This window comes from Neomonachus schauinslandi, chromosome 9 (assembly GCF_002201575.2).
Source record: "Neomonachus schauinslandi chromosome 9, ASM220157v2, whole genome shotgun sequence".
Taxonomy (NCBI): Eukaryota; Metazoa; Chordata; class Mammalia; order Carnivora; family Phocidae; genus Neomonachus; species Neomonachus schauinslandi.
Window position 1 is genome coordinate 109,899,739 of NC_058411.1, and position 15,130 is coordinate 109,914,868.

Here is a 15,130-nt window from a genome sequence, read left to right on the forward strand (position 1 = left end):
ATTTCAATGAAACAATTAGGTCTCCTAGAAACAGCTGTCTTTTCTTGTAGAATCTGGATTTTGTTTTATCAAGGGAGGCTGCATTTCTTGAGATGTCAAATTAGAGACCAAGCCAACTTCCTGTACCTTTCAGCTATCTCGCCCTCACCTCCCTTTCCCTAAAGAAATAGTTGGGAGGAAGAGAGAGGGGCCCAACCCCTGAGAGAGCAAGGGAGAGTGGCTAGGTTAAATGCAGAAAGAAGAGAGAGGTCCTAAGGGTAGGAAATCTGAGCTGCTTTGGCCTCAATGGTCCTTTTAAATCTTGAGGAACAGGCATCAGTGGTATTCTCTATCCTTCTGAGTTTGTGTCATCTGCATAACTGATAAGTTTCCCTTCTTTATCCAGTCCACTGAAAAAAATGTTGCCAGATCTGTAGGACACTGCACTAGATGGACTCAGCTTTGACTCCACCCAACATAATTAGTTCCAACCCTGAGGATATGCCACTCTCCCCACCCAACACCCCATTTGGGGGCTTGGGGCAGGTGCTGGGCCAAGGCTAGTCAGACCACAGTGATCATATCCAGTCCACAGCACCTTCCATTTTATTGTTTTATTTACAAACAGGGTGAAGTCAACTGGGAAAATCAGGAGTAGGGAGTCAGTCTGGGCCATCCAAATGTGGAGTGGTTCCTGGGTCAGTCTCCACCATGAAGGCTGCCTCTTCTATCCTTTTCCTGCCCCTTGGTAATGGCCCCTTGATTCCTCAGGGCAGCCTCGCATGCTGCTCCTGAGCCCTTGTATGAGGGCAGATGGATCCTGGGGGAACAGGGGTGGTACGAGGGCTGGGGCCCCCTCAGTTTGTGTAAACCTGAGTTCCGATCACACGCATGATTTCCTTCTGTATCTTGGGGTCCTGAGTATTAATGTTGGCATCGCCCACCTGACCATCCTCATATCTGCCAAAGATAGGGCAAGTGTGAGCATAAGGGGGAGAACAATACCAGAATAATGTCAACCAGTGGAATTATATTTGGAGTTGTGGCCATCCCCTCCCAGAAGTTAAAAATCTTTCTTGCTATTCTTCTGGGTGGAAAAGATTCAGCTTATCTCGTTTCCTTTAAACAGACCTTGACCTATACCCATCCCCATCTTCCACAGGGAAAATTCCAGTGCCAGCTCCACACAGGTAGCCAGGGACAAGTCTTGGATGACAGAAACAGACTTTCCCAGTAATCACACCATCCCACCCCCACCCTCATTCCTCAGAGTGAGCCCCAAGGTACCCTCCTAGACTTACACAAAGAAGAACCGTGTGCAGACATGGTCAGACACAGGGCACACCCAGATGTTCCCATGCTTCTGGAGGTCCTTAGATGTAATCACTGGGAAAAAGGGGGCCAGAAGTTATAGATATAATGCTTAAGCCACACAGTCCAGGGAGGGGAGGGAAGACATGATGTGTCAACAACACCCTTGGCTGGATCATAAGGTTGGGGACACAGAAAAACAGGGACTGGGTGAGCCACCTACCTTCACAAAGTGCTATACAGTTTAGATTCCGACTCTGCAGGAACCTCGACTGAATGGATCGGGTCTGGAAGAGAAGGAAAGCAGAGCCAGGTGGACTGTTACAGCTTTACCTAGACAGCACGGTTAGCTGCTGATGGCTAGGGGGGATATCTGGGACTCCCCAGACACCACCTCGCCCAAATTTGCTTTCCCATAATCAGTCTGGATGAGTCCATAGCTTCCATCTTTACATTTTCATGTCACTGCATTTAAACTCAGTCTCTGCTTTCAAACTTATGACTGAGGCCACATATGACTCTGGAAGTTTGTTCATCTTAGAACACATCTGATTCCTTCAAATGATCTGCAAACTACCCACCTCCCCAATCATCTGTTTCCCCATCCATCTCTGTAGCCTAAACTTATCCCAGGGGAAGGGTTCTGCCTCACTAGAGCAGTGCCAACCAATAATACCTGGGGGATGGTATTCATCCTGTTATATCTCTGGACCAGCTCATCCTTGGAGGGCATCCTGTGCTGTCCTTTTCCCATGCCTGTCACAGAACAACAAATCCAGTTCACTCACCCATTTCTCAAATATTTACTAAGGTGCATACTAAGTGCCAGGCACTGAGCTACACATGTAGTGAATAAAACAAACAAGGTATCTGCCCTGACACAATTTAGTCTGATGGAGACTAGAGCAAAGAACAAGTAATTACAACACAGTATGGTAAGAGGTGTAATGGGGAGAATCTAGAACAATGTGTGAGCTACAGGGGGGAACTAGCCTGCTCTAGGGGTTTGAAGAAGGCTTCCCAGTGACAGCTAAGAAGAACTAGTTAAATGAAGAGGAGGAAAGTGTTCTGGCAGAGGTAACAGGACATGGAAGTCCTGAAGGAAGAAAGCAATGTGCCTTAGTTTGTATGGAGCATAGTCAATGGAAGGGGAGTGACAACAGATGATGTGGAAGCTTTAAGCTAGGTCAGATCAGGCAGGCCTTACAGACCATGTTAAGGCAACTGGAGTTTATCCTGAGAACATCAGAGAATTACTAAAAGGCTCTAAGACAGGGGAGGAACACATGAAATGAGCCAGGAATGAGGGGCCCAGGAAAGTGGTATCAACACCTTGGATCAATGCCAGGTTGAGCAAAATGAGGGAAGAGGAAGTGAAAGGAAGAGTGAAGACTCGCTTTGCGAGTCAGACCTGCTCTAGTCTCAAAGTTACATAGAAAACTATGACCAGAGTCACTTAAAAGAAAAGGCAGAAAGCACAGCAGGTAAGTGATGAATAATTTTCCACAAGTAACCACAATGGCAACAACCTTAAGAATCCTGCTTACTTCCTCAAGTCTTTGAGGAAGTGGTGCCAATTCCCTCGTTTCCCCCCTACCTAAATCCATAAATCCTCCACCATCCATATCTCCCAGTGAATAGCCCTATTTATAACATTTATAGACTCCTTCTAGATTTTTCTTATTTAGATACAAAACAGTGCTTGTGTGCCCCTACTCCCAACTGTTTTTGGCCTGTGACTAAGACTTCAGTCTTTGTACTAAGCTTTCTCACAGGCCCAGCCTTATCACAGTCGTGTGTGTGTGTGTGTGTCCCCTTCTGTTAGAGAGGGAGATGGATGAAGATGGGAAATGATGCTATCACAACAGGCCATAAACCCGGCCTCACCACTCCATCCTGCAACTTTCTATTACTAATCCCACTCTGCTTCAATTCTTGGTTTTGTGCTAGCCATGGTGCAGGAGTGCAGATGACTGGACTGACATTCTTCACTGCTCAGGCTGTCAATTCATCAGGCACTTACACTAAAGTCCCATGACAGATTTATGGCCTGAACAAAACTCAGGGCAAGACTTAAATTAATTTCTTCCCCCTACAGAACACCTACCACCCCTCTATTTCCACTTTCTCCATTAGCCTTAACTAGGTTTAGCTCTGAATCCAAACATCATGACCTTCTCATCCTGGGTATTTCAGTGCAAGATTCTGAGTGAAATTCCCACTCAAGTTCTACCCCAGAGGGTAAGAAAGAACAATCTGCTTTCTATGGCTGGTCTTTGAGATGGCCCTTATGATACAATCCAAATCCTGTCCCATCCCAATCCTGTTGCACACTGTCCTGTCCATATTGACCCAATGATCTTCTGTCAGTTTACCAAGACCAAAATCTGAGAACATGGTGGCTAGCATAATCCCTTAATGCTTTGTGTCCAGAGTACACACATATCAGAAGTCTCTAAACAGAACTAAACAAACAGATGATTACCATCTTCTTTCTCACTGGCCCTCATTATAACCTGCACACAATGGCCAAGTCACTGGAATAGAGGCTCCACGAGCCAAATGGATGCTCTCTATTTATACCGGCTCCCAGAGGGCACCGAATGCCACAAAACTAAGGATACCCTGAGGAAGAACAGAGAAAACCAGAGCTAAATAGGGTAAGATGGAAACATATAAGACGACAGAGTTGGCTAAATGCTAGAGTAACCACAATAAACTGGACATTTGTACATATCTCACATGATAGACCCTCACATATCTTTGGACCCTCAAAGACGCAGTCATTCAAGTAAAGCCTACCTGGTCAATCCAATAAAGTGATAAGAAAACTGGCCTAGAAGCTAGGAGGCCTAGACTCCAATCCTAGCTCTGCTACTCACAGTTGTGTGACCCCAAGAAAGTCCTTTAACTTCTCTGTATGAGCTTTCCTAACTGTAAAGTAATAAAGGACTGGATGTAACTCTAAGAGTAAAATCCTATGCCATTTTGTATCCATAATCAATGGACCTTTGCAAGAGGGAAAAGCATGGTGCCATATGATGTTTTTATGTAATCAGGAAAGTAATGAAGAAAGATAAGGGGTCAACAGAGATTCCTGGCTCCATATGGCAACTAAAGGGATTCAGGCACTTAGTAGTAAACAGAAGCCAGTGAGAGAGGAAAGAGGGCAGGAACAGGGAGAGAACAGGCAGGAAGCAAGAATTCTGTGGGCACCAAGAACCAGAAGAATCTAACTCAGAAAATAAGAGCTTAATGAGGGAAGCTCAGGCTTGGACAAAGATAAAAACTGAGAAACCTGGACAAAGAAGCCAAAAAGACTACCCCAACACAACCCCTACTTTGCACTGCAGGCACACAGAGTAAGATTCATTCATGCATTCAATCAGTATTTATAGGGCACTTACCCTGTGTGGATTCATCATCAGGTTTGGTTCATGACACACTATCATTAATTTATTTATTCATTACCTATTATACCTAAAGACCCAACCTATAAACTAAATCCAAGAACCAAAACATTACTAGTGACTTACACCTAACTATCTGCCTCTTCTTGGAGGTAACCACTATCCTGAAATTTCTTTAGTTTTAGCATACACACATACACACATGCACCTAAATGTTTAATTTTGTTTGCTTTTGAACAATATAAAAAAGACATCATTCAGTAGTGTTCTGGGCTTGCTTTTTTTTTTAAGATTTTATTTATTTATTTGAGAGAGAGAGAAAACATGGAGGTGGGGGAAGGAGCAGAGGGAGAGGGACAAGCAGATTCCACGGTAAGTGCAGAGCCTGACATGGGGCTTGATCTCACAACTCTGAGATCATGACCTGAGCTGAAACCAAGAGTTGGACGCTTAACCGACTGAGCCACCCAGGTGCCCCTGGGCTTGCCTGTTTTAAAATCAACTAATTACTAAGATTTTTCCATATAGTTGAGAGCCACTGTTCATCCATTTTCATTGCTAAATAATAATCCACCCTGAGAATATACTAAAATGTATTTATCCATCCTCCTAATAATCTGATAATGAGCATTTGGGTTGTTTTCAAGATTTGCTATTGCAAATGGTATTGTTTTGAACATTCACGTACATCTTTGGGTGTATGTAGGCAGGAATGAAAATGCTGGGTGGCTGGGATAAAATTTTTCAGCTCTATGAAATTTAACACCAAATTATTTTCCAAAGTGGTTATACCAATTTATATCCCCGTTAAAAATAAAAGAGATCCTGCTGATCTACAACTTCTAGAACCATTAGAGGTATTACCAGATTTCTTGATTTTTGCCAATCCACATAGGTGCTAAATAGTAAGTCTTTTTGGTCTTGATTTTATTTCCTTGATTAATAGCAGTTGAGCAGCTTTTCATATTTTTTGGTCATTTCTTCAGTGAAATGCCGGTTCATGTCATTTACCTATTTCCCTATCAGGTTGTCTTTTTCTTATTGATTTTTAATTATTTTATTTTTTAAAAAAATATTTTATTTATTTGAGAGAGAGAGCACAAGCAAGGGGAGAGGCAGAGAGAAAAGCAGACTCCACACTGAGCAGGGAGCCCGACATGGGGCTCGATCCCAGGACCCTGGGGTCATGATCTGACCTGAAGGCAGATGCTTAACTGACTGAGCCACCCAAGCGCTTTGATTTTTAAAATACATTTTTATTACTAATCTTTTGTAGTTAAATGTGTTGCTAAATGTCTTCTCGTTTGTAGCTTTTCACTTTCTTACAAAGTCTTCTGATGAACACAAGTTTTTAGTTTTAATAAAGTCAAATTTACTGATCTTTTATGATTTATAATTCTATTTCCATTCTCTGGGTAATTTTGTATAAGACTGTAATAATTGGTTTGGTTTGGTTTAAGACTCACTTATAAAACTAGGGGCGCCTGGGTGGCTCAGTTGGTTAAGCGACTGCCTTCGGCTCAGGTCATGATCCTGGAGTCCCGGGATCGAGTCCCGCATCGGGCTCCCTGCTCGGCAGGGAGTCTGCTTCTCCCTCTGACCCTCCCCCCTCTCATGTGCTCTCTCTCTCTCTCTCACTCTCTCAAATAAATGAATAAATTTTTTAAAAAAATCTTAAAAAAAAAAAGACTCACTTATAAAACTATCTAGGCTCGGTGAGTTTTTTGGGTTTTTTCTGTTGTTAGAGTAGTTTAAAATTTAGAGACTCTTCTAAGTTCTATGATTCTGGACCTAAGTTTTCCTATCTTTGTAACAGTTAAATTACTGGAGAATACTAAATAATAACCTATAAAGAATCTAATACTGTCCCTTTTATATGGCAGATGTATAAATATATGGTGGTTATCCTTTATACAGAGACTATACAGAACAAGAACAAAAGACTGAAAAGGAACTAAGACATGAACCTGGAACACTGAGAGAGCTTCAAGTCAGATTCGTTTTCTGAACAGAACAAAGCTGGACTTATCTCCTGACTAGAATATGGGCTTCATTCATGCCTTATCTTTGGAATACAAGGCTTTCTCTTCCATCCAATGTAACTATTATAATATTATGTAATTATAAACAGCTTAAATTTTAAAAGGTAGTTGTCAGGGAGAACAATGTCTCCAGACATGTAAGCCAATGGAAGTTACTCAAGCCTTCAAGTGTATTCATATATAAACTCACATGCACGTGGGCACATACACCATCCATAATAATGACAGGCTACCACTAACACCAAAAATGTAGTCTACACAAAGCCTCATTTCAATCTCCCAGTTAATCCCTAACTTAATCTCAGAGTCAAGCCTCTACAATGAATAAAACTATCCCCATGGAGAAGAGGACTATCTAAGAGAAAGGGAGACAACTGGCCTCGCCTTGTAAAGAATCTAAATTTCTAATAAGAGGAGGCAGAGAGACAGACTATGTATCTATGACTGGGGAGAGAGCTGACAAAGACCAAGTATCCATGATGAACGAGGAGGAGACAGCATAGATTATGTATTTACAAAATGAATGCGACGTAAATACAGTCAAGGTGGCCAGAGAGTATTTCTTACCTGAGTATCCAAAGGAAATACTGGAGATGGGGCTCAGGTAGATGCCTTTGCCATAGGCTGCTCCATGCAGCTTGCAGGGAAACACCAGGATGAGCAATATGAGCCTGGGCCCTCCCATGGCTGTATATTAGGCAGCCACAAGGCTTATCCAGCCCTCTGTCCCTCCAATTACCTTCTCACTCATTCAGATAATACTAGGAACCTACTCTTGAAAAGCTGATTGGCTGAAAAGTGGCTGTAGATTAACCCCTTTGTCCTACTAGATATTGATGTCTTTAAAAGTGAGGAGTGGCAGCGCCACTGAGTAAGTCCCTCAGAATCCATACTCCTGTCCCCAGGCCTTGGCACATATGCAGATTCCAAAAAAGGAACTATAGAACAGGTAGCCAAGAGGAGGGACAATATGCATTCCTTGGAGGCTCACAGGCCAAAGAAACAAGTCTTTCATATCAATTCTCTGAATTGAATGAATGACAGTCACATAAATTAAAAAGCTTTGTCTAACAGGTTAATTCATCACAGTGGCTGCAGTTAGCAATTCATATTCCTGCCTATTACTACAATCCCGTTCCCGAAACCACCAAAAAATACAGCCTGGGGTCAATGATACAACAGCCACATTCATTCTATACAAACAATTTCAACCTCTTTCCTAGGGAAGCCCCACAACAGGCTAGATTTGAGGATGCTGAGGCAAAAACAGCTGAGTACTCTAGAGCAGCCTTCCCCAAAACTGAGTGGGGCAGGGAGGGGGTGTGGAGAGAAAGGGAAAGGGGCACAGCCTCACCTGCAGTTTGGTGTAGGATGCATTGACCAGCCCATTGCGCAGGATCGAATGCCAGTTCTCAATGTGGGACCCACTGTAAGGCAGGGTAGAAGACATGTGTCCTCACAGTATGAGGTTCCCAGAAGCACTTCTAAGACTGCCACTCCCACCCATCCTCACCCACACAGGACATGATGATAGACACAGATACACCTAGTGATGGACATGCACATGGATACAGTCACAGGCATGCAAGATATGTGCGTGTGGCTAACCCTCCATCTTAATTTCCAGTCCCATCCTTTTTTCTGTGCTTCAGGTAGTCCCATCCTAAATCCCCAAATGCTGGTTCAGCATTTTGTCTATTTTCCTGATATTTCAAGTTAAGTAGATGCATCTCACACTCAACAAATTATCACTGATCCCAAATACGGCTGCCAGTCCTGATTTGATATCTATTTTAAGAAAAGGGCACCACTACGCCCTTCTTAATCTCTCTTTCACTTTCTCTCCCCTCCCACAATTTGGCATAAATCACTGATTTCCTTCCAAGTAGCTTTCAGATCTATCTCCTCTGATCTGTTCCTTCAACCACATCTTTTTATATGTAAATGTCATTTTTCTTCAACTATAACATAAGTAGCTTGAGAGTAAAGACCATATCATATGTATCTTTTTACCTTCTACAGCACCTACCATAATAATAATAAATATTTGACTGATCAGTTAGAGGACATAGGTGACACACGCTCATATACCTGAAGTGAAGTTGCCCTCCCATCCCCCTGAATTATTTGTTGTCCTCCCCACCCCCACCCCCAGTCCCCACCCTCCTCACTGGAAGGCAAAGGTGCTGCCATAGAGCTTCTTGGCGGTCCGGAACCGAGCCTCCTTGGCAGGAGGGCTGCTCAGCAGGAGGAACTGGTGTGAGGTGTGCATGAACTTCAGCTGCTGCCCAGGGTGGGGGTCGGGTCAGGAAAACAGAGCAGAAATGGAGATCAGGGAGGGAAGGGTTGGGGACAGGGAGCAAATCAGGCTTGCACTGACCCCAAATAAAGAGATTATGCTTAGGTCCAAAGACTACTGTTGATGGACAGAGCCAATGAAACAAGTCTAGGACCAATGTGGTTAGCTGGTTTGGAGCCCCTCCCTGCCCCTCACCAGAAATTTCAAGAGTTTAGAAGAATAGTCACTTACCCTGCTGAGAGGTAGTTTGACAATGTGTGACCTGTTGCTAGAGATGATCCTAGCATAAAACAGAAAAAAAAGGAATGGAAAGAATGAATGTTTGGCCAGACCATCCAGAACAAAGCAGCAGCCTTGCTGAACCCCTGGGAGAACAAGCAAGGATTCCAGGGCTGTCTGCCTTGTGTGAAATGTTCAGATCACTATCTGGGTACTCCTGGGGTGGTAATGCTCGTGTAGAAAAATGTAAAAGGGAAGCTACTGACCAGAGACCAGCTAGTTACTGGGTAAACGATGGATGAAAGACAGGGATGAAAGGGAGACTGCTACATCTAGGAAGAGAAAAGGATAATACAAAAGGAAGAGTACATAAGATCAGCTACCAAAAAAAAAAAAAAAAATCAGAAAGCAGGGATCTGTATTAGCAGGGTGACAACTTGTACTTGGGATTTAGAGACATACAACTGGGGCTCAAGAGCCATCCCATCTGAGCTCAGAGGAAGCCTTCAGGGCTCTTGAGGATGGGGAGGAATGGAAAGAAAGTTACTGTTTGGGCTGGAGAAAAAAAACAGAAGAAACTACAACAATCTTCCTGAGGATTCAAGGACAAATTGGGCTGTGTGTCGGCTGAACTCAGAGCACAGGAGAGAACAAAGGCATAAAACAGTGAGGGCTCAGCAAGGCAATGTTATCTCATGTAGCGGATACAGTTTGGTTCTTTGGGCTTCACCCATTTACTTGTGATGCCATCCTGGATAGTCTATGCCTGATCACTCCTCATGCTATGTGGGAGCATGCTGCATTGAGAAAGTACTGATGTCAAAAGCTGACTAGGAAAAGAGGGGAAAGCTATGTCAGGAAAACAACAGAAATCAAGATCAGGGAAGGAGGGCAGGAGGTGGAGGGCAGTAGAAATGTTCAGGATCTTTGTTAGAAAGGAATAATAATAGTGCCTCAAGGCTCTGGACAGTGTACAACAACAGGGAAGGCCTTGAGACGGGGAAAGGGAGTAGAAGAGGGAGACAGACTTCTCTGGATGCACAGAAAACTGAGCTGTAACAGTACTAATGCTTACATACAGAGGATACTTAAAAACCTATTGGGAAACAACACCTAAAGAGAACCCGAACCATGATGTCAGAATTTGTGAGTTCTTAGTAGGCTCTGAGTTCTTTTCAGGGCAGTATATCAATAAAACCCCAAGAAAAAGCAGCCAGAACATCTATAACCTCAGGGACGATGCTAAAACTGCCTCTAAAAGAAGGTGTAGGTTCCATGTCTAATATACACCCCCACACCTCCCTTCCAATCCCCGAAGGATGAACCATTCTATCCATACTACTTACCACTGCAAGAGAGGATGGGCCAAGGGATCCAGCTTGTCCATCTGCTTCTTGATTTCTAGATATGAGCCCTGTAAGACAGAGGCCATAAAGTTACCTCCCAGGAGAGGTGGGGCCCTCCCACTTACAACAGACTGACTATCAGGGCCCAGGGCAAGGTAGGCACCGTAGGCCACAGAGAGGCAAGCGGAGATGGGGTTCCCACCCTCAAGGAGCCCAGTCAGATTGAGAAGACTCATAAATAAATATGAAAATGACTGAAAATGCTTACAAAACAACATGCAGGTGGGTCTCCCTCATTTTATGCAATTCCTACAACCCTAAAAAGTTGACTTTAAATCAAAAATAAATAAAATCAATGTCCCAAAAAGATCAGGCTAAGGAATCCTGTGGTAAAACTTTACATAAAGCAGAGTCCTTCTGACAAATCATCCCTCCTAGGTATATCTTATGTGTTAATCTGAACTGTGATAATATAGGATTTGCTGAGAAGAGGCCCACCTGTAAATGTGAGTACAAATGAATGTCTATTCATGCAGAGATTGCAGACGAGGGGTGGGGAAGTCTGGTGAGGGGCAGCCTTGAGTCAAAGGATGGTCACTGCTCCATGTGGCTGCCCCACCCCTAGAAGGACAGAAGATGTAGGCCCCTGGGGCTAGTTCCTTACGTCCAAGCCCCCTCCTCACCCTCCCAACCCTGGGCAAAAGTCTTTCCCTCACTTCTCTAATTCCCTAAGAATTATGGGGAAAACATTAAATATGAACAACTTGTGAAGGAATTGGCAGCAAAGGTAAAGGTTGAGAGAGACATCAGGAGTGAGAAAGAGGAATAACAGAGAACAAGGATTGGGAAGGCTGAAGAGGGAAGACTAAAGAAAATACAGTGAGGAATCTGAGTAGCATTTCTAAATCTTCACTCCATTCCCATGGATTCCAAGCACAACAGGGCACTTAAGCAGGACAGGCAGAGGGCAGAATACCTGGGTCATCTCCCGGATGGACATCACACTATCCAGAGCTTTCTGAAGTCGCTCATAATTCTTCTTCTGTGGGGAATCAATAGGAAGAGAAGACCCAGATGAAGAAAAGTAGAGAGTAAGATGAAATGAAAAGGGAGGGCCAGATGTACAAAAGAAGTCTAGGCCCCAGGGAAATAGCATGTCATGGAAAGAACACAGATTGAATGTCAGACAGTTCTGGAATCACCTGCTAGTTCTCTTTTACCAGCTAGAAGTAATAGGGGAAGTTACTTAACCTCTTAGAACCTCGTATCCCTGTATGTTAATGAAGATAAAAATTCCCACTACACTCTCAGAGATGTTCTGAGGACTAAATAACATATGTAAAGAACCTATATAGTGCCTGATACACAGCAAGAAGGGTAATAGTGAGGCACTCTGCTGGGTACTTGTGATGGTTAATTTTTTTTTTTAAGATTTTATTTATTTGACAGAGAGGGAACACAAGCAGGGAGAGGGAGAAGCAGGCTTCCCGCTGAGCAGGGAGCCTAACTTGGGGCTCGATCCCAGGACCCTGGGATCATGACCTGAGCCAAAGGCAGACACTTAACGACTGAGCCACCTAGGCGCCCCTTGTGATGGTTAATTTTGTCAGTGGTTAATCAAGTTGATCCAACTGGGTCATGGAGTGCCCGAACATTCTGTCATGCATTACTCTTGGTGTATGACCAAGACCACACTCTTGGTGTGTCTGTGAGGGTGTTTCTAGATGAGATTAACCTTGGAATCAGCAGACTAAGTAAAGCAGATTGCCTGCCCTCATTTGGATGGGCCTCACACAATCAGTTGAAGGTCTGAGGAGAACAAAAAGGCCAAGGAAGAGGGAACTCTCCCTGCCTGACTGCTGAAGCTAGGACACTCACTGGTCTTTTCCTACCTTTGGACTGGAATTGAAAAATCTGCTCTTTTTGGATCTCAAGGATGCCAGCTTTTGGATTGGAATTTACACCACTGGCTCTCCTGGGTCATCAGCTTGCCAACTGCAGATCCTGGGACTTCTCAGCCTTCGTAACTGCACGAGCCACTTCCTTCTAATAAATCTTTTTCTATATATATCTCCTACTGGTTCTGTTTCTCCGGAGAACCCTAATACAGTACTTTACATATATTATCTCTCATTTTTATAACAACCTGCAAGATAGGTATTATCCCCTTTTTACAGATAAGGAAATCAAGGTTCAGAAAGGTTAAGCAACTTTTCTTACACCATTCAGCCACGGAAGAGTAGAACCAACCTCAAATGGAATCCAGGTCTGTCTGGTTCCAAAGTCGATATTCTTCACTAGTAAAACCCAATAATGTTAATTCTTCTCTCCTCCTTCTAACAAACTCAGTTAGTTAAAACAGCTAAAGCTTGGGGTTTAAGAGTTCCCAACAACCAAGTGTTCCATTCCTTCTGTCCCGCATTCCAAGCTATTATATACACTAGAACGACAGCCCACAGACTCCCACTATCTCTTATCATTTCTATTCCTTAGCCCTGACTTTCTTCCCAAGCAATGATACCTTGGGGTTAAAGGCCAGAGTCTTGGGATCAGTGGGGTCCACCACAGATGGATAAGGCTCAAAGATGATGCTCTTTCTAGGGGACTCCAAAGCTGCCCTACACATGGCCACCAACAGATCCACCACCTTAGGAGAAAAGAAAGAGGGCAGAAGCTAAAGGATCTCCCAGAGCTGGGAGTCACATAGTATCCAGCATAGGTCCACCTTTTGGAGGCTCTCAGCACTTCTCTCTGCTGTTCTTTTTAAAAAGCAAATATGCTTATGGTTTCATTAGAAAATACAGGCTGCTTATAAAAATTCAAGTAACATTGAATTAAAAAGTGACTAAAGAAAAGATAAAAATCATCCCTCACCCCCAAACAAATCTCACACATCACAGGTACTACTGTTAAGTCTGATGTCTATCCTTTCAGATTATTCTTCCTATGGAACTAGTTATTTTATTAAATAGGCAACTGAAAAAAAAACTACACTACACTTACTGTTGCATTATCTTTTTTATATATAATGTTCTACCCATAAGTAATAGCTGTATAGTATTTCCACTGTAAGGACATGCCATGGTATCTTTAACAGAACCCCAGAGATGGAATTGTATCCATGTTTTTTTTTTTTCACTATTACAAACAAGAGTATCTTGAACATTCTTACACATGTAAGCATTTCTGGAGGTTAAACTGCAAGTAGTGAAATTGCTAGGTTGCCTGGCCTTTCTTGATGCCAGTTCTCCAGCAGCTTTTCCCTCTCCCATACCTCTGCTCCAGTGGCGACCTCCTCTGCAGCTCCGGACATGACTCCCAGAGTGTAGAAGGAGAAAACACACAGCTCACGAGTACAGACGGCTGGCTGGATGGACATATTAAACAGACAGTAGTGGCACAGGGTGTGCAGTAAGAAGGTGTTATAGAGAGGACAAATCTGACCTCAGACAACTCTAGAATGAGGTAGGAATTTGGGGCCCTCTACATCATAAGAAAACTACAAATTAGTCTTAATTAAAACGCCTTATGTATAAGTTTGAGAGATAATGCTATCTTCTCTATGAAGCCTTCCATGACTTCCCTAGGTAGTTAGATGTTCTCTGTTGTGAGTTTCCACAACACTGCTCGTGTCTCCCCTCCATACTTATAGTGCAGTGTCTGTCCACCTACCTAGACTTGGGAGTCCTTGAGAACACCATTATATGCAATCATCTTGATCAATACCTGATCCCTATTTTAAAATATTGGGTGGGGGTTATAACTTCAAAAATGTTCATATATCCTCATCTTTCCAAACAGGACTGCTGAGATTTGTTTTCTGAGAATAACAATTATTTCTAGAGTCTCAGGGAGTATGGACAGAATTCTACCTTTACCATAGACCTAGGAAGAAAGGCGAGATGAGGAGTGAAGGCGCCTTGGCTAAGGGTCCAAGGGAAGAGGGTCACAAATTAGGGCATGTACCTTGAGCATGGACCCATTCTGGAAGACATGCTGCTCATCACACACCACACAGTACTCATTCAACGTTGGAATCCTCTGTTCTGCATACTTCATGATCTTAGGAGAGAAGAGATTGTATCAAGTCCTTTGGAAGTACAGGCACAGGTAAGGGAAATTATTTAAGCTTCTTTCCAGCTACTCTCCCTACTCCCAGCCCTGTGCCTAAGGCAGAATCTATTTTGGGGCCCTGCGCTTAATTAAACTGATGGCCCAACTCTAGAGCTGCAACTATATATTACAGTAAACACAGGAACAGCCATGGCAGAAGACCTGAGTTAAAATCCTACCCCTCTCTACCACTTGATAACATATATAACTTTGGGCCAATCAGTTAACCTGAGCCTTGTTTCTTCATTTATAAAGTGGGTATTATTAACCCCACAGAGGAATGGAGATTAATGAGATAATTTCATGAAAGTATTTTTTTTTAAAGATTTTATTTATTTGACAGAGAGACAGCAAAAGAGGGAATACAAGCAGGGGGAGTGGGAGAGGGAGAAGCAGGCTTCCCGCGGAGCA

General features: G+C 43.3%; 1 protein-coding gene across 4 annotated transcripts in view; it reads right to left on the minus strand.

Annotated features, from left to right (window-relative positions):
* Window positions 1-569: 569 nt before the first annotated feature.
* PARP6 (poly(ADP-ribose) polymerase family member 6) overlaps window positions 570-15,130 on the minus strand; it is a 27,361-nt gene continuing 12,800 nt past the window's right edge. Inside the window, exons 12-24 of one of the 4 annotated variants that reach the window (XM_021694077.1) lie at window positions 14,573-14,668; window positions 13,881-13,973; window positions 13,128-13,253; window positions 11,583-11,648; window positions 10,607-10,674; window positions 9,273-9,321; window positions 8,914-9,026; window positions 8,097-8,169; window positions 7,310-7,379; window positions 1,967-2,046; window positions 1,514-1,577; window positions 1,281-1,365; window positions 570-939 (exon numbers count right to left, since the gene is read on the minus strand). In XM_021694077.1, coding sequence (XP_021549752.1) covers window positions 837-939; window positions 1,281-1,365; window positions 1,514-1,577; window positions 1,967-2,046; window positions 7,310-7,379; window positions 8,097-8,169; window positions 8,914-9,026; window positions 9,273-9,321; window positions 10,607-10,674; window positions 11,583-11,648; window positions 13,128-13,253; window positions 13,881-13,973; window positions 14,573-14,668 — 1,086 coding nt within the window. In that variant the 3' untranslated portion in view covers window positions 570-836. Of the gene's footprint in view, window positions 940-1,280; window positions 1,366-1,513; window positions 1,578-1,966; window positions 2,047-7,309; window positions 7,380-8,096; window positions 8,170-8,913; window positions 9,027-9,272; window positions 9,322-10,606; window positions 10,675-11,582; window positions 11,649-13,127; window positions 13,254-13,880; window positions 13,974-14,572; window positions 14,669-15,130 lie in introns of those variants that run through there. The other 3 variants (XM_021694073.1, XM_021694076.1, XM_044918406.1) reach the window with 3 other exon arrangements.